This window comes from Labrus bergylta, chromosome 18 (assembly GCF_963930695.1).
Source record: "Labrus bergylta chromosome 18, fLabBer1.1, whole genome shotgun sequence".
Classification (NCBI taxonomy): domain Eukaryota; kingdom Metazoa; phylum Chordata; class Actinopteri; order Labriformes; family Labridae; genus Labrus; species Labrus bergylta.
This window is the reverse complement of record NC_089212.1, coordinates 14141701-14160855: the sequence shown is the minus strand read 5'-3', so window position 1 is coordinate 14160855 and position 19155 is coordinate 14141701. Positions and strand designations below refer to the sequence as shown.

Below are 19155 nucleotides of genomic sequence, written 5' to 3'. Positions count from 1 at the left end.
TATTAAAATACGGCCATCTTTCCTGTAAGGTGTTATTAATAGACGTATAATATACAGTAAAATCCAATGCATTTGATTTGACCCATACAAGACGCCGTAGCGCCCCTGCAGGTCGCCCCGTGCAACAAGCCTTTTGCCTGAATCCAGCCCATTTTTCTCCGTTTTTCCCTCTAAAGCAAAATCACATGATGTGTATTTTGTCATATGATACTGATGAGAGGACCTGATCCCACTTCGACCGAGCGTCACTGACGTCCTCTGTGAAAAAAAACAAGGACAAGTCGACCACTTGTCAGGGATGAGATGCTGTAGCCGGACACTGTTTGTTGGTAGTACTCGATAATCTGTGGAGGATGGCCCGCCTGGGACTTCTGCCAGCGATATGCACCGCTTATTTACTAGGTAAACTGAGCCTTCACTAACGCTACAATGACTAAAAATGGCACCTCAAGAGCTAAATAGTGATATAACTGAGATATACTTTAATGTTAAGTGTGTTAGAGTTTACAGTAGCTAATTGTTAGAGTAACTATGGATTTCTGTCGACTTCTGTGGAGTTGACAAACTATCACAGTGTCTTACAATTGAATTAAAAAATGGGCATTAGCCTTTCTGTTGCTAATTGTAAAAAAAAAATAATAATCAAATTAATTCCAGCCTTTATTTTCTCCCATAGTCTAATTCATTGCAAACATTTCCTCAATGAAACAGTCTTAGAGTTAATGCAGCATAGGCTACTGTGTTTCCATGTCACTCTATCATTGTTAAGTCAAACTGGAGTTAAGGTTATGGTATGTTGTTGTGGTAGTGCCCTAATCTCTTCATAGGGACTTAATCTGCTGACGACCCTTCCAAACTCTCAGGATTACAGCATTTCTTTTCTGCCACTTTAATACAGACTCGTGTCCATTAAAAAAAAAAAACTTTGAGAGAGAAATGTTGTCCAAGCCAGAGCAGACTGAAGCAGAATAATCACATGACCCATTTTCTGAATTATTGGATCTCACGAGGAGGATGGCTCTTTTTCAAGAAAGCACTTAAGCACATGGCTAATGTGATTACTACCACAATATAGGCTCTGTTTTGCTGTTATGCCTAAACTACCCCCACCCTCTTAGTGGTTGGATAAGTTCAATGGTCACCTACTACACTCAGGATATTGTGGAGATATTTAAGATATCAAGATAACACAGTTGATTGAAGAAGTTCTGCTCTCTTTTGTGAGGTCATACACTTGGCTGAGGTTTGACATACAGCCCTGACAGACAGCTACCCACTAGCATTACTTTTTGTACATGTCTGAGAGGGAGTGAATGAGATCAGAGCGAATCTGCTAAGAAAAGTCATTGACTATTTAGCAACAGCATGGAAATCTAAATATGGTTATAAAAGCAATTTCTACATTTGACTTTGTGACGCTAGTGATCACATTTGACAGCGGTTTCCACGTGAAATCACATCCCGAAAAGATCTACTTTTATATGTATTTTGAGGTGTTGGGGACTATTAAACTACATGAAGTCAAGAGAGGAGTTTGCTAAATTTGCATTAACAGGCTGGTGGTTCAACTGTGTCCACATATGCATATTGATTCAAGTTAATTTTTTACATCTTTCGTTGAGTTAATTACTCAACACAAATAATGGGTCAGTTTCCAATTGTTTAAGTTGTGGTCTGATTGTACAAAGTTCAGATTTGTTTACAACAACAAAAAAATGCAATCTGTGATAGTTACCTTAAGGATGCGTTTTGTTCAAGAAGGGAATATCAGAATCTGTGGGCAACTTTTAAAATTGTTTTTAATCTGAATGTGTACAACCTAACTTGAATTTATGATGCATGATTTTGTCATAGATATGGATCTAATTATAAACTTTTCATTTTTCACTGACATTTTACTTCTCTAATATATTCTATTGCAACATTTGTATCTCATGCACATTGTTTATTTTTACCATTCTTCTTCAGTTTGTTTAACTACTTTCTATAAATACCTTTATTTAACCAAATTTGTTTTCTCCCTTAGTAGCTTGACTGAATTTCAACTTTTTCACTTTTTTCATTTTTTTAAAGTGGCTTTTCCCTACACTGCTATGTTCATGCTAATGTCACAACTACTTCAGTGTGCGGAAATATGAGCAAAAAAATCGAGCCAGAGCCAGTGAACCTGGGAGAGCAGAAGTAAAGCTAAAGGTCATAGTTAAAGCCTTCAATCACCGACACTACCAGTAAAAGCCCGGTCATTTTTCATGGAGAACTAGTTGGGAGTTTCGCACCGAACTCTGTATAAGTCCACTGTCTCTTGCAGGCATGGTGCTGAGCCAGACCACACTCACTCCAGCTGTGATGAACACCACTCTCATCGAGAATGTGACCAGTCTGACTCTAACTCCCGTGATCCTCAGCAGCACAACCCCGGGCTGCTTTGCATTCAACACTTCTTCTTGTGAGCCTTGTCCACCAGGATCGCAGTACGACAACAGTGAGTCCATGACCTTATTACAAATCATTCAGACACTGTTTGACTCTGATTAGATACATGAGCTGTATCTACAATCTCTAAAGGTTTAAACTGCAGTGCATCTAACTATGTGAACAGATAATAAAGTTGACGTTAAGACATGGGTCTTTATTCCATCTCAGACACCCTGATGTGTGTATGCTGTGCTGACCCCGGGCTGTGTCTTTTTCCTGGAGCATGTCTTCCATGTACAACAGGTTTTTATCAACCACTAGCCGGCCAGCAGCAGTGTCTGCCCTGCAACCGCGGCTTTTACACAAAGTAGGAACACAGATGGTGCTGACATATACTTAACTTGCTGTTATTTACTGCTTTTTGATTGGTGGTTATTTTGCAATACTCTACAGTTTCACTGGAAGTCCTTTGTGTCACGCCTGCCCTCCTGGAGCCTTCAACAATCACACTGGTGGAGACAGTTGCACAAGTTGCTCACCAGGTGTGTTTAGTTATTTGCTCTCAGACAGTAACAGAAGGATCCTTGTTGTGAGAAATTTGCATTTGCATGATCAAAATATCTTCACTAGATCAATTATTAAGAAATGTAGGCTTGCAAATGAATATAATTAGTGGAATTTTTTTGTATGCTGCTTCAGGTTTCTTTTCATCGCAGCAGAGCTCCACTTCCTGTACACCATGTGAACTAGGAACTTTTTGCAAGTAAGTCTAATTTGAATGCCAACAGGTTTCTGTTTGTTTTTTTCTTGTTGTCTGAACCTGGGAGCCAGGAATCAAAGTACAACTTTCAACAATTCCTCTCTGTTTGAAATAAATCACTTATCTATTCAGCAGATCAAACATCACATGCTTTCATTTTTGCCAGCACAGACACACATACAAGACCGGTTAAACAGGCAATGCTTTGACAACCAAGCAGACTGACTGTAAAACATTTTTTAGTGGCATGCATGACCATGTTTCAGTGGATATAAATCTGGTTTATAGTACTTGATATATGTAAATATACAAAAATGTAAATCAGAGCGACTTCCACTTATCTGAGCCCTTACATGCTGTTAACATAGATTTGGGCATCTATTTCTGGGGATTGTTTTAAAGGCTCATAACACCAGGTCAAGGTTAGGCATAAATACAGTAGATAGACCAAGATTTTCACATTTAAAATGAGTCTTTAAAGCCACCCTGGCATCTTATTTTGGCTAAAACAATGTAAAAAGTGATGGTTTTCAAAGCTGTGTCAGAGCTTTGCCATACCATTTCAAGCATGTCTGTTGACACTGTGTAAACAAGCTTCAGTAAAATGCTGAGAGCTAAATCGGCTGTGAGATATTCCAGAACTGCCTCAATGTTACTTGTGACAGCCATGAAATCAATAGCAGGTTGTCCATGAACAGACACAAACGCCTGCCTGTCTCTCCGACAGCTCCTCTGGTTGCCCCCTGTGTGAGAAGTGTCCTGGAGGATCAGAAGCTCTACAAACTGCCACTCAAGTTTGCACAGCATGTCGGCCAGGTAATCAAACAAAAATGTTTGCGAGAACAGCAGCCAATAGCAAGAAACATGAATATCTGTCAAGCAGATATTTTCTTTTAAACAGGCATGTACAAGGCCCCACATCAGACTATGTGTCAAATCTGCAACAGCGGCTTCTTCCAGATCCACTGGGGCCAGGAGGGCTGCGATGTGTGTCCAGAGAATCACTACTGCCCTGTGAGCACTGTAGAAACTCACAAGAGAAAAGGAAGCTGTTTTTGTTGAGTAAATACCTTGTGCATTTTTGATGACTGAGTGTGTTTTTCATTCAGAGTCCAGATGTAAACCCCATTCAGTGTCCAAGCGATGCCTTTTGTCCAGCGGGCAGCTTAGCTCCAGGATACTGTATGGAGACTTTCTTTCGCAAAGAGGGGGACACGTGTGAACTTGCTCCTGTCACTATTGCTCTTTTAGTCATAAGCGGAGGAGGTGAGTTACAATACTGGAAGACACAAAAGAGTCCTGTAAGCTTTGAAGAAACTGTCAAATACAATCATGCTTTCCTTTACTCAAGTTTGAAAGTACTGACGTATCCAGCATCTGTCTGAGCGTCGTGGTCGTTGCACCTCGCCTTCATTTAACACCACTTTAAAACCGAAGCTTGTGACTTAAAATTATGCTTTTCAAACTGATTTCCTTTCAAGTGGACAAAAACTTGCAGCGGCAATGTCACTCTTTGATATGATTTAATTACATGCAAAAAAAATGTCTTTACAATTTGTGTTAATAGCTTGTGTTTGATACGGTTATAGCTCCTTAAAGATATTAGACATGCCAGTTAGCTTCATGGGACAGCTTTTTTTTTTTTTTTACAGTCATAAAAAAACATGGCAAATATGAGAACAGATAAATATGCAGTGGAACTTTAGAAAACACAGAGGTGCAGTCATGTAGCAGGGGCAACTACTGAGATGTTTTTTTTTTTATCATTTCTTTAATTGATGATGGGCATTTTAACCACAAATTGGATGTGTCACCTTTTTATCTGTCTATTTTGATTATGCTACATATTGTTCTCAGAATGCAGTTTTAATCCCATGATATATTTTCCTTTATTATTATTTTTTTATTTAATACCTCGTAAATTGGTCTCATTAAAACAGAAAGCCCTTATTTCCTGTCTCACCCTCTCTTCCTCTCTCCCTGCAGTAGCTCTACTCTTCATCATTTTAATGGTAGTACGACGACGGAGAGACACTGACAGAGAGCTGAATGTAGCTCGAGCTCCGTTACTACGCAAGGAGCGACCTCAGGGTCGATACTACGGGATCCCCTGTGATGCAGAGCCTGTGTATGCTGGCTGGTGAACCAAAGGACATTACATGAGCTTTCTTAAGTGTAGGACTAAACCAACTGAGATCTCTAAATGGATTCTAACGAAAGACAAGAGAACTTATAGCAGAAGACTTTTTATGTGGTACGTTTGAATATATTATTGAGAAATGGACATTTACTGCTGTGTGACTTGTTGTTGTTGTTGTTGTTTGACACTGTTACAGTTGTTCCACTCAAAGACAAGCACTCTACTTTTGTAAACTATGCATTATGAGAGGTATGTATGCTGGGATGAGTGCCATAACTGGGTAGGAACTTCTCTCTGATGAAAAGCACTTTTTAAAACCGAAGTAATTGATTTACTTTGCACTCATGTCTCTGTAGACGTTTGGGTGCTTCCATTAACTCCTGAAACTCCACAGTATAAGAGAGTTGTGAAGTGTGTTTATTTAATACGTTGATTAGAGTGCTGTGTCCTTTGTAGTCACATTGGTACATTTGCTTTAATGTTTTTCATCTGCTTTTTTAAAAATTATATTCGTATGTTTTAAAGTGAAATAAATAAAAAATTATTAATTATTACATACTTTGTACTCATTTCAGTCATATTGCAATCATTTAGGTTGTTAAAGTGCATGTCAAATCTCTTTTAATGTGACAATATTTAACTGATCTAGGAAGTCAAAGTGAGCATACATTTATAAAAAACTGTAAATCACTTCATGTCATATCGTGAACATTTAAATTTGTGCCTCTAAGCTTTTATTTCAATTAGTTTAGTTTCCATGTTTCAGGGAATTGTTTCTGCAGATTTAATTATCCCATAATACTTTTTCACATTATTCTAGACGTAGAATCTCTGTGTTAATCTTTCTTGATAAAAGCTGCTCCTATACATTTTCTGCCATGAAAAATTGTCATGTTTACTAGACTAAAGAGAAACCTACTGGCCTGTGGTTCCACAGCAGTAAACCATTATTTTCACTTCATGTAAACATCCATGCGAGACTGTGACTAATGGCAGATCTAAGATCAGAAAAACAAGTTGAAAAGTTTCAACCATGTAGATACAAGACAGCTGAATGAGCTAAGAAACACCGTCTATTAGAGAAAATGATACCACTCTGGAAAGTGGATGTCACCAAGATACCTGACAGCATTACTGGAAGTAGTAAAAAAAAACAGTCAAGTGCTGTGTAAAAATACCCCATGACATACAGTACTTCTGCATTCACTTTTTAGTCAGTGAGTGCAAAATACTCTTAATGCAGAAAGTGAAAGCACTAATCAGCCAGAATATCCCATTAAGATGTTTATGAGGATTTTTGTTCAAAATGTTTGTTGATTGATGCATTGTCACCTCAGGCCTTGGCCTATGCTTAGGCCTACTTATCAAATACATCAAATTGTCTTTCTACAATTTGCTTCGTAAGAGCTAAGACGTCAACTGTATTGGTGAAAAAGAAACACTGAGGTATTGGACAGGTAAAATAAATGTGCTTTCCACATTTTTTTTCCCAAAAAGATATTTAGAACAAACAGAAAAAAGACTTCCGCACGGAGATACAGGTCTAGTTGCGGCTGCTAGGGGGCGCTATTGGACTGTCTAAATTTAGTTTTGGATGGTTGGGTCATGCGAGTAAAACCAAAACTGTCCACGCAGGACTCCGTACTTACGTCAACATTCAGAGGAAAACATGGCGGCCGCCTTGGCAAGGAGAGTGTCCGGTGTGTACCAACACATTTATATTCATATATTTCATCTTAACTTTTTTAATTTATAAGCATTTAATCTATGATTTAATTGTTCTGCTCCAATGTCGGAGAAAGTGTTCGCTCGAGTAAAGTCTAGTCTGTAAATGAGGCACATTAATGTTAAAGTAGTGCTATGTTTCCTCTTCACTGTGTCTCCTAATGCGTTTTCACATTGTTCTTGTGTGTGACAGGGCTGCTGAGGCCGCTGTCTGTCTCTCTATGTGCTAAGACACCACAGGTCTGTCAGCTCTCCAGCCTCCTCCAGCCTCAGCCTCTCTACAGCTCGGTCGCAGCCGCTGTCAGCGCTCCCCTGCGGGCTGCAGTGTGTCAGACACCCCGCTGTAACATTCTTCAAAGGTAAATACACCGATGAGAACTGCTGCTTGTTTTAATGCTGATGCCAGGTGGATATACATTTAACACTAGTCTTTGTAACTATGGGGTGCCGATTGTAAAAATGTTGGTATATATATATATTAGATATATTTTCAATATTTAGTTAATATCCTTCACATTTAGCTTGTTTTACACATAAACAATTGCAAAGTTGCAAACATTTAGATTTAGATTTAACATTTAGATTTGACATTTAGATTTAGATATAACATTTAGATTTAGATTTAGATTTAAGATTTAGATTTAGATTTAGATTTAACATTTAGATTTAGATTTAACATTTAGATTTAGATATTACATTTAGATATAACATTTAGATTTAGATATTACATTTAGATATAACATTTAGATTTAGATTTAACATTTAGATTTAGATTTAGATTTAACATTTAGATTTAGATATTACATTGAGATATAACATTTAGATTTAGATATAACATTTAGATTTAGATTTAGATTTAACATTTAGATTTAGATATAACATTTAGATTTAGATTTAACATTTAGATTTATCATTTAGATTTAGATATAAAATTTATATATAATATTTACATTTAGATTTTACATTTAGATGTATTATTAAATATTTCTTCAACACTTAAACTTTGCAATTGTTTATGTGTAAAACAAGCTAAATGTGAAGGATATTAACTAAATATTGAAAATATATATATAAAACAACGTTTTTACAATCAGCACCCCATATGTAACTACATGTTGTAAAGCTTAATATAAAGACACGTGTCTCATCGTGTGTAATTTAGCTCAAGGGGAAAGAAGCGTCTACATCAGCACAACAATGTCCAGGGTATTGTGAATGTGATGCCATAAACATTCATCCTCCTCTACAGAAAAAAAAAACGTGTTTTTAATATGAAACTTATTTTAAGATAAACACATAACCTCAACCTTTGGAGAGACTTTTAATATTGTAACTGCACTACCAAACTCCTGACAAGAATTAACAATAAAAACTTTGACAAATACATTCTGATAGTACCCCTTTGTGCATCAGGATAAGGGAGGGTAAGGATTACATTTCAATAAAATAATGTGCAATATCTATTTTTTTTAATTAATGATTGGAAATCAAAAAGCTGATGTACGATAAGCACCACAAGTAAGAATTGTATTTGTCTCTTTTGTATCTGAAATGGAGTGAGGCATCTCCAAGAGAGCTGAAACAATCTTCTAAGCTAGTATTTTAAATTTAAAACAAAAAACCTCGTATTGGGAAAAAAAACGTCAATTGAAGCTTTAAATAACTGGTTGTGTCATTTCTCTACTGTATCTGTGTTGTTGCAGGGTATCATCACTTATTCCCAGTCTGACTCAGCAACCAAGCAGAAGTCTCACATACTACAGTGTAAAGAAGGGCAAGAGGAAGTCTGTAAAATCTGTGCCAGATCGGTTTATGAGGCTGCATTGTGGCCTTTGGATCCGACGCAAGGTACGGGTCTTTAAATGTTAACTTCAGTGTGCGTCTCTTCACACCCTTAAAACATTGTGTTAACGATCGGACTTGTTGTTATTGGATGTAAACAGGCTGGATACAAGAAGAAACTGTGGAAGAAGAAACCTGCCAGACGAAAGCGCCTGAGGGAGCATGTGTTCTGTAACAAAACACAGAGCAAGCTTTTGGATAAAATGACAACCTCTTTTTGGAAACGGAGGAACTGGTATGTGGATGATCCTTACCAGAAGTACCAAGACAGGGTTAACCTAAAAGTTTAATTTGCTGTTTCATGGCGTGAGATCTTGTTTTGTGTTTGGCTGTAATGTAATAAAGTTAGAATACATATACATAATAAAGTCTCTTGTCTTAAATATTTTTCATATCTTTTTGATGATCTTTGAAATAATAAGAGAAAAACTGTGAAAGTTTTACTTCATATTTTAATGGCTGTAAATCGATTTGAAACAGAAATATTTAAACAACAAGAAACCTATTGCCATAACTCATGATGTAATCAGTTAATGTTTTTTCTTTTTTTATTCGGCAATCACATTAAAATAGAAGTTATGTGGCATTCTGGCCTGCCAGAACAAAATCTCTATGGATAATTAAGTGACGTTGTGTCTCCTCATGAAAGACTTAAAGTGGTTTATTAATCAGTCAATTAGACATGTTTTTCATATATATGTAAAGCCGACATGTACAGTCTTACCTTTTATATACTTTCTACAAAGCAACCAAAAATGGCAATTGTATCATTTACTGTATGTAGAGACTAACAACCTTTCACAAAATCATTCCAGAAATCTGATATTCATTCAAATAAACAACAAACTTCATGCAATGATTAGTTTATCAGTCTATACACAAGTATACAAATCAGCTACTAAGCAACACTCTGTTTTACTTGACATGTATTTTTTTTTGATAACACTGATACTACTAACGCTGAAATACATCATCTGATTTTGCCTGTGTAGATTTTATTCACCCATAATCCATCAGAGGGACATTTCATGTGCATAACAAGTGTATCTACAACATCAAAGTGAATGACGTGTAAACAAAACAGTTGTACCTGAGAAGCTTTTGTTCCAAACTTCAAGTCACTGCTAATGATGCAGATACAGTGATGAAAGTTACAAATCGACTGCGCAAGTCCACCCATGAACAACCGGCACAGTGATACTTTGTGTAAAAGTGTTGCTTTGATTCAGGCTCAGTGAATAAAGAACAGGATGAGAAAAAAAATACATCACGCAAGCTTAAGTTAAATTTGAGTTTGTTAACCTGCAAACTAATAAAGTAACTTTAATTGATTCCTCAAAAAAAAAAAAGAAAGAAGAAGATACATTAAGATAGATGTGTTGCACAGTAACAGCAGAGCATTACACAGTGACTTCAGACATGGAAGAAAAACCATGTTTACACACAGTAAATATATGCTCATGTTATATTCTCTCTCTGCTACAGCTCAAAGTGACTTTTTTTTTCTAAATTGGCCTTTAAATGCCAGCAAAGTGTCATTAGAATGACAAAGCGTGCGTACAAACTCAACAATAGATTGTCAAAAACAGTCGGCTCCATTGAGAAAACCTCTTGTAGTAGTGACTCTATTTACTGTACCTGTGATAGAGTGCAATTACTTAGCAGTCTCAGAAGTCAATATTCTTTACCACAGAAGAAATCATACATTTTTGATCAAATTCAGCTACTAGTTTTCTATGATTAGTGTTTTATGTGATGTGATTGTTTTGGCCATTTCAGAGTCATGTAACTGAGGGCAGTCATACAGCAAAAGATTCTAAACATAGTGCAAAAATTACTTTGCACTAAGCGGTGTTAGAGATATCTATTTCACACGTGGACACATTTAAACTTTTTTTTAAGGCTTCAATAGAGAGTTAAACAACAGAATCTCTTCCGTCGCTACTGTCTAATGTTTAACCTTTTGTCACAGGTCGTCATATCGCTGAACATGTTTTTGAGCCATTGACTGATTTCTCAATCCCAATAATCAATTAGTGCAGTAATTGGCTTAGCAGCTGTTAAACACAGCCACCTTTTCTTTTGATCCTTGGCATTCAACACATTCTCTAACAGTGACCATGTCACTCTCAATGCCAGCTGTAGTTTTCAGTGACAGTACATTCTGTTTTATAAACAGAGGACTAATGACTGGGAAGACACACATGCAAATGCCTACCCACACCTGATATATAAAAACAATCCAATCAGAAAGATGGAGTACACACAAACTGTACAGAAAGACATACTCATTAACCCACAAACTCAAAATGTCTATCAGCATGGAGCCCATTCACTCATTGTTTTATCTCAGTGTCACAAATCAAATCATGAGAGACAAGCTTTATATTTAATATAGAGGGGTCATGATAGGTCACTTTGGTAATACCTTATCCCAAAGCAAGGCTGCTTCAGTCATGTAGCTTTTGGCCATTCAGTATTTTCATGTCTTGCAGCAAAGGCAGCTGGAGGAGTCTTTAGGACAGTTTCACATGGCTTCATTGTTCGAGGAAAGAGCACTCCAGGATCTCGTGAGAGGCCTTAAGACTCTAAGAGGTGGCTGAAAGGAAGGACAGATGAGGAGAAATTTAAAAAAAGGAAGATGGAGTTTAGTTGTCTTATAGCCACAAGGAGTGGCTGCCATTTTTCTTGATTTTTATATTGTCAACAAATCCTAAGGTAAAACCAGAACGTCTGTCAGAGCCCAAAGCACATTACGTTCCTACTGGGAACATACATCTTTAAATGAAGGAAAGAATATTTACTGTATATATCACTGATTTTTTAAAAGGGAGTCAATCTTTTCCTGAAACAGTTGGGAACTGTAGTATATCTTATTTTAAACATTGCTAATACAGGTGTAAACAGTGTTAATTATGGAACAATTCATTGGCACATTGATACACATTTAGTATACTAGTGATTATTCATAGCAGTGGCATGCTATACCTGGGAAAAGGTTAAATACAGTGCTCATATTCAATTTGATCCAGTTCAACAGTGAATATAAAATATAAAATTATATTTTTTCCCCCTTTGGATTTGTTGACAATGAGAATAACAAAGACACACTGATATTAATGAATTCCCATTCATTCCAGGGGGCGGACAATGCAGAACCATTTCCAAACACATGACATCATAATTAGACGTTATAATCAGGGGTGAAAAAATACTGAAAGGCAATCCAGTACTAAATGTCAACCATTACGGACATTTCCCATGCCACATTTTCAAACACGTGAGCACCTGCAAATACCAAAGCTGCAAAACATATTCAGCTAACAATTAACTACTTAAGTTAATACATGATTCAGCTTAATCAGTGCAGAAATCTTCATGGCAGTCAGAATTTCTACAGTCGCATCACATCTGAACCATGATGATTTGTTTAGGGACATAGTGGTAGATATTAGTAAATGGGTGAGTAGATCACCACTCTCAAGGGGCTTTTAGAGTCAGGCAGCAGCTGAGACAGCCGTGTGTGAGGCGGTGTACCTCTGGAGCCTTCCTCTTAATCTGCCTATGCTGTGGAGAGCTTGACCCCGCCTGCACCCCTCTCCCCACCTCCCAAGGTTGCTCTGGAGTTGAAGAAGGAAAAGGAGGTGGAGAGGGCGTGGAGGGCGGGGAGGACTGGGGTGTCAGTGAGGGCGTAATGGGAGTGTACTCAGACTCAGAAGGTGTAGTGGTCTGTGACAGCGAGCCCTTGGAGTCCCATTGGTCCAGCCCCAGCATCTCATAGTCAGTCATGTCAAAATCCTTTTCTGTACCATGAAAAAGGTCAATGGAGGCGATAAACAATGTGAAAATCTTGTGTCTGGTCTACTGAATTGAAAGCAAAATAATTGACATGTTGATGCTTTGAAGTGGCCACTTCTTGTTTGGCCAACGGTGGATTTTGAAAGTGTTTATCACAACGCATTATAACTCTGCAGACCACACATCAGAGGAGAGATAGGAAGTTATTTTAAGCATGAGCCAAAAAAAAAAAACAGGCTCACAAGCCTTTGCAAATTAAGCCCATCTGTTCTTACGTCAGCTTGTCATGTTATGTAAAATGATGTCAGCAGAAAGCTAAATTATACAGTGTCAACATTGTTCAAACTGGGTTTTTAAAATGTCACTAGAGTAACAAATCATGTGATATGAGTTTATTTTAAATCTTGTCCACTAAGACAAAAATCTGCAATAAACTGATTATGAGACCTCCATTTTTTTTTTGATAAAATATTAAAAACATCAGTGAGCTGCATAGTTGTGCTGCTGAGTATGTTTCTATTTACCATGAACTACCGTGCACTGTAGTTAATCTGGACTCCATCCCACATGAAACAGAAGTGCTAATGTAGAAAATTCCTGCATACTCATAGAAATGTGATTTCTTGTTGTTGTAAAGCAATGGGTTCTGGGTGGAGAGTAACAACATATACTGGGTGTGGAAAGACGCTGACTTAAACATGTGAGTTCATTGGATCTGTTGTCAGGAATAAAAGAGATGAATTATCATGTGTGGTAAATTTTCACTGTTCTATGAAAAAAACAATCTTAAAAAAAAAATATATATATATATATATATATATATATATATATATATATATAATAATGATGATGTAACACTTAACCTTAAATAAGTCAAACCCATTAATTATTGAACCATTAGAGAAGGAATCACAATTCCTTGTTTGATGAAAAAGAAGTGGTACAGATGTTTCAATCCAATTAGCTAGTTGTGTCTAAATTTATCTACCAAGAAATGATCAGCTGAGAAAAAAAAAAAAACACCATACCAAGATAAAAACAAACAACAACTGTTTTCACATGATGTTACATGTGGGGAACAAATCCCCCCCCCAGCTACACGTGAATTATATCACAGGATGGTTTGCCTGGCAGACCTCTGAGGCTCGGCCTGCTCCAAACAGGAAGGCAGGACTAAGGTTAGGGGGCCGCTCAGGAAAGCAGGGGTACGAAACAATATCTGTCAGCTTAAACAAGCTTGAACAGGAAGACAGAAATCTACGTCATGATCAGATTAACACAAACAACCTGGGCACTTCTGTAGCATCACAATGGTTCCATTACAGCTTGTGTTTCCAAACGCTATGTTACACCTTTATTTAGGTTTCATCACAAAATAGATCCATACTTAATAGTTTTCATTCTTGACGTTACTTTAAACTTGCTGGATTATGTCAGTCTCAACAACAACTTTTGAGTTCATGCACAGTACAGAGAGAAATCTGCTCACCCTTGTTGTAGCTCTCTGACTTGCTGCGCATCATAGATCTGGTCCGATGCTGTCCTGCTGCTGCCGCTGCTGCTGCTGCTGCAGGCTGCTTGGTGCCGGGAGCTGTGTTAACAGGCTCTTCCTGATAGGAAGCCAGATCCTGCATGCTGAAACTCCTCAGTCTGTCTGACAGGACCCCTTGGCTCTAGAACGAGGAACAGTGGGCTTCATTTAGACTCAGGAGCAACGTGTGACAGAAAATGGATGAATATACTCCAGAAGTTAGGTCGGAAATTTGAAAGACTGCTTTCATCTGACTCATGAAACACGATACAGCACCACCTAGACTTTTCCAAAATTCATTTTGAAGCCTGCCAACTTCTAATTGTAATAAATAACTATTTTTCCCAAACTGAATTATTGTATCAATCTATTAGATTATTAACCCAAGACGCCAGATTTTATTTTTATATTCTTGTTTTCAAAATAATCTGACATAATCATTTCAAAAAATCCCCCGTACAGAAAATATTCTTGGCATTGAAGTGAGCCCATTGTGTAATTGCCAGTTATCTTTTTCTCTTATAATTCATTGGTTGTTTTTATTTTGTTTGGTTCTTGCCAAACTAAATCCTTTTGTCTTGAGGATTGTCTTAAAGACCTATTCAGTACAAATAAAGGTTGGGTGACTTTATTTTCTCAAATTTAACAATATGCTACTGGATTATTTAAATAAAATTCACAAACAACATAACGGGCTTGGCACCCCTAAACACTGACCCTCTACTGTACCCCCATGTCAATACAAAGCAAATGCCCACAGTCTGCGTTACCTTTGTTGCTGCCATGACTGCAGCTGTGGCTGCAACATTCAGCCCTTTTCTCCCAAAATGCACCAGTGTGTCATAGCTTTTGTCCTTCGCTTGGCAGATATACTCGTCAATATCCTGAAACAAGCACAAAAACATTAGAAACATTGTGTCCATTAATGTCAAATTGTATTTTATTTCTCATTATTTATTTATTTTTCATTTTATGTAACATGTTGACAGGTTGTTCTGATAGTGCTCATGGCTGCAGCTTCATTGAATTGTGTTGTTGTCACTCGTGTGTTTTCTGAGTCAGACAGAGGAAAAAGGAAAGGAGAAATGCAGGAACACCATGACATTTCCTGTCCTCTGTCCTGCAAACACATCTTTAACCCCTAAAGTGGAAAAGTGAATTGGCACAAAGGCCTTTTTGTTCCCAAGATAGCAGTAAATTCTATTAGTCAAGAAACAACTTGACTTAGACTGAATATGTTCACCGGAGCCTCTTCTTGAACTGCGCCGGTGCAAGAAAGGGAGATGCAGCACAGAAAAATGTGTCACCTTTTCTTTTGAGGAAAGCGTGGGATGAACAAACTTCCTGTATAGCACACTGGAGCCTTTGGTGTAAGGGGACAGCAGCCACACCACAAAGGCTATCTTCAGTTCATAGTAGAAAGGAATCCTGCAAAAAAAGATGCAAAAATAATGGAACTGGTACAGCTAAGCATAAAAAAACAGCCTTTACAAATCAGTGACAGTTTGTTATGTCATATAAACAAAATAGAGAAAAAGAGGTCAACTGTTTTACGTCAAGGGTCTGTATAATTATTAACATTGGATATCAGAGGTCTCTTACCAACAAATAAACATATCTGTAAATACTTCCACAGCAGTAAATAGGGCAAATATGATCCAGTACATCATCCATTTCACCTGAAACCAAATGGAACAGAAAGAGTTCAAGTTAACACGCTACAGAATTACATTTGTGAGGAATTAACCGCCTGATATAATTTCACATCTGAAAGTCACAATGATATACTCACATATTCCTTTACATCTTTTGACTTCACGGCTTTATAGGAGGAGTATGCAGGATAGAGTGTACCAAACACAAGTCTACAAGACACAAAATACGATCATGAGCCTCCAAAAACTAAACATGTCTCAAAGCAGTCAAATTGATATTTAAAATGTACAGGGAAGCAGATCAATGAAAAGCATTTTAACAACACTATAGTATGAGTAAAACCTATATTTCTAATTATGGATTCTGAAAATGTAGAACTTTTCTGTCCTCGTAAATCCAATTTTGCTTCAGTTCATAAATTTACACAACGAATTTCTGGCCATGGGCTATCTGTCTGAGCAGCATTCTTTATAAATAAATTGTTAGTGGCAGGTTGTCTTGTGAGATCAAGGTTTAAAAAAAAAGGTGCAACAGCTTTTCCCTTCCAGAAAGAATAAAGTTGGACCTTGCTCTGGCTTTCTTGACAAGACAAGCTGTCCGTTGGGCTAAAAGTCCACAAAAAGAGCTAAACTTAGCATACATGTGTTTTATTTAAACGTGTGTTGTGTAATGTATACACCTGTGCTGCTTGGCTGTGTGTCCGGCCTGAGACAGGGCCCTGTGGAAGAGCCTCAGCCAGGCAACAGCTGTGAGTGCGACCTGATCAAATTACTGAACCCACATCATGTTGCACCTCTGACTGTGCTCTAACACAGTTTGGAGACACAAGGACACTAAAAATACCATCAGTGGGGTAAACGCTAAACCCTTCACTTCAAGATTGGGCGAAAAAATAGCCCGTAGAGCCTACATATTTTACTGCAGAGCTAAAGCTGTAACAGTCCTGCCTTTGCAAACAGACCATGTATCTAATTTTAATTGCCTCAGTATTTAGAGGTTGGGCCTGCTGTGTACACTCCACATGCTCGGCAATGGCGCTGATTCATACTTTGTGCAGGTAAAAAATAGCAATAACTTACAGTAATAAATGCTGTCATATTGTCACATTTTATTTTAATTCCGAGCTGTGAAGGATAAATGCATACATGTCTTAATACATAAGTAGCTCTTGTATTGTAACCGGAGAAGCCTGACCCATCCCTTTTGTTTTGTTTTTTTTACAATCTGGGACATCAACAGAGCATATAGCTGCTCTCACAGATCGCTCCTGTTGTTCTGTTACCTCGCCTCACTGTGACATTTAGCTGTGGGGCAGTAAAAGACGCCCCTGAATCTTGAAAGTGACTCTTTTTGATCATTTCATTGAAGATGAGAGATTATTCAGTCAATCGCGTCAACCTCTTTGTCTGAAATTTAAAGAATAAAAAAATAAAAAAAACACCACTTGAAATACAAAGAGTGCATGGCGCTGTTCAAGAACACAGCAGGTCCACCACAGGCCTTACTCAGCGTTTCTCCTGTTACAGCAAAGTGCAGTTGTAAGGAATGCAGGTTATTTTACAGACAATTATAAACCGACATCTGCTCCGCTTCCACACTGACGTCTGTTTTCGATCCAATATCAGACAAATTGCGGGGGCATGTAAAGCTTGCCGCTCCTCCACCGCCAAGGAGCCGCACAAATACCCGCACTAACCCTCATAAATAACACATCCAATGTAAGGGATCATATGCATAGAAATAATAAAAATGACTTACACCACAAGTCTAGAGATGATCCAGGAGACCATTGCGCTGGAAAGGCGACGGGACGCGCTGTCTGTAGGGAGGAGTTTCCTCCAGTAGATGACAGGCGCGTCCCGGCGGCAGCGTGTGGACGCACACAGGAGGCAACGTGATGCGCGATAAACAGTGAGGGGAGTATGACTCTTATCCATAGATGGCAGTGTTGCATTGCTCAGACAACAAAGATACACAGCATACTGAAGTGGTAAAAGCTGAGTCCATGTTTAGATGTGATAAGTGGACTGGATTCCCTGATTCACATGGTGGACTTGGGAGTGAAATATCTTCTGCGTGAACATTTTAAGGGAGAGTTTGTAAGTTCACATTTAGCTCAAAGTGTAACTCAAAGCATTAATACTTGCCCAGATAACAAGAGACAGCACTGAAATGATCACTTGGTGTTATGTTTTTCTTAGTTGTTTTTTTTAATTAAACACAACTTTAATTAGAAAGTCCAACCTTTTGAGTTTAGGTACTTAGGTACCCCAAACTCTAAAGTTACCGTGGTATAAAGCAGAAAAACAGAACATCCTCACACCAGAGGAGATGAAACTTAAGACTAGGCACTGGTTTTCAGGCAATTACTTGGAGTATTATTAAATAAATTGGCAAATTATTCCAATTATGAGTTGACTTGTCATTGCATCACATCTACTTTGTGAATTTTGTGGCGTTTGAGGCCCCTGGTACATTTGTCTGATTAGCTGAATAAATCTGGATTTTGTTTTGTAATGGGGAAAAGTAAGATGATTCAAGTGTCATGACGACACAGTTGTTTGTTTAACGAGGTCCTAGCTGTCATGTTAAGAAGAAACTACAAGTGCATACCTCTTAAAGACACTCACAGTAAAAATGTGCCACATCTGAGACTAATACCATCTAATGTTTGAATTAAGCTGACCTGAAAAGATGTATTAGCTTCAACAGCTGAGTTAAGTCTCCATTTTCTTTGAGTATTGAAGGAAATACCCACAACAGGATGTTGACAAAAAAGTGGAAAATAATGATTGACTCTAACCTGCTCCATTAGTGCTAGATTACCTTATCTTTGTTTTGAGTCTCCATGGCCTACATACTGAAGCCAGAGAACAAAGGCAAGGTTGAAAAGCTGCAGAGAGGGCTGTGGCTGGTAGAAATCTAATCCTTTTGTCCATTTTGAAGTCAGGGAGAGGCTTTAAAAAAAACACAAGGCCCAACAGGAAAATGTCCAAAATGCAGCCTCAGAAACCTTTACAATTCTTCCTTCTTAAAAAAGAAAAAAAAAACAGACTACAAAAAAAATCCACACAATGTGTTCTACGTCCATCATCACAACTTTAAAAGGCCGGAAATTAATCATTTTGACATACTGTATTAGTCATACACGTGGCACTTGAATATTGGTACATTCAAGTTTCTTGAACTGTAGAATGAAAAAGCCTACTTTCCCATTTATTTAACAATTTGCTGTTCAAACTGTCTGGTTTTGGAGCTGTTGAGCCAGGTGTTTGATCAACCAAGACT

General features: G+C 37.7%; 3 protein-coding genes across 4 annotated transcripts; 2 read left to right on the top strand and 1 right to left on the bottom strand.

Annotated features, from left to right (window-relative positions):
• Positions 1–159: 159 nt before the first annotated feature.
• si:dkey-21a6.5 (laminin subunit gamma-3) lies at positions 160–5869 on the top strand. Of its 2 annotated transcripts, none has more exons than XM_020645238.3 (9): positions 160–402; positions 2309–2482; positions 2644–2782; positions 2869–2957; positions 3115–3178; positions 3903–3991; positions 4077–4189; positions 4285–4441; positions 5165–5869. In XM_020645238.3, exons 1-9 carry the CDS (start codon positions 354–356, stop codon positions 5317–5319), a joined length of 1029 nt encoding a protein of 342 aa, XP_020500894.2. In that variant the 5' UTR covers positions 160–353; the 3' UTR covers positions 5320–5869. The 2 variants fall into 2 exon arrangements, with proteins under 2 accessions (XP_020500894.2, XP_020500893.2); XM_020645237.3 differs by having other exon boundaries at positions 164–402; positions 5162–5869.
• Positions 5870–6905: 1036 nt separating this feature from the next.
• On the top strand, positions 6906–9265 carry mrpl35 (mitochondrial ribosomal protein L35). Its single transcript, XM_020645239.3, has 4 exons — positions 6906–7015; positions 7234–7399; positions 8744–8888; positions 8984–9265. The coding sequence occupies exons 1-4, from the start codon at positions 6985–6987 to the stop codon at positions 9170–9172; spliced, it is 531 nt and encodes a 176-aa protein (XP_020500895.2). The 5' UTR covers positions 6906–6984; the 3' UTR covers positions 9173–9265.
• Positions 9266–9316: 51 nt separating this feature from the next.
• On the bottom strand, positions 9317–17776 carry reep1 (receptor accessory protein 1). Its single transcript, XM_065966417.1, has 8 exons — positions 17626–17776; positions 16004–16076; positions 15814–15890; positions 15519–15639; positions 14982–15095; positions 14170–14353; positions 12420–12685; positions 9317–11481 (listed from the first exon to the last, which is right to left on the bottom strand). Exons 1-8 carry the CDS (start codon positions 17655–17657, stop codon positions 11410–11412), a joined length of 939 nt encoding a protein of 312 aa, XP_065822489.1. The 5' UTR covers positions 17658–17776; the 3' UTR covers positions 9317–11409.
• Positions 17777–19155: the final 1379 nt, after the last annotated feature.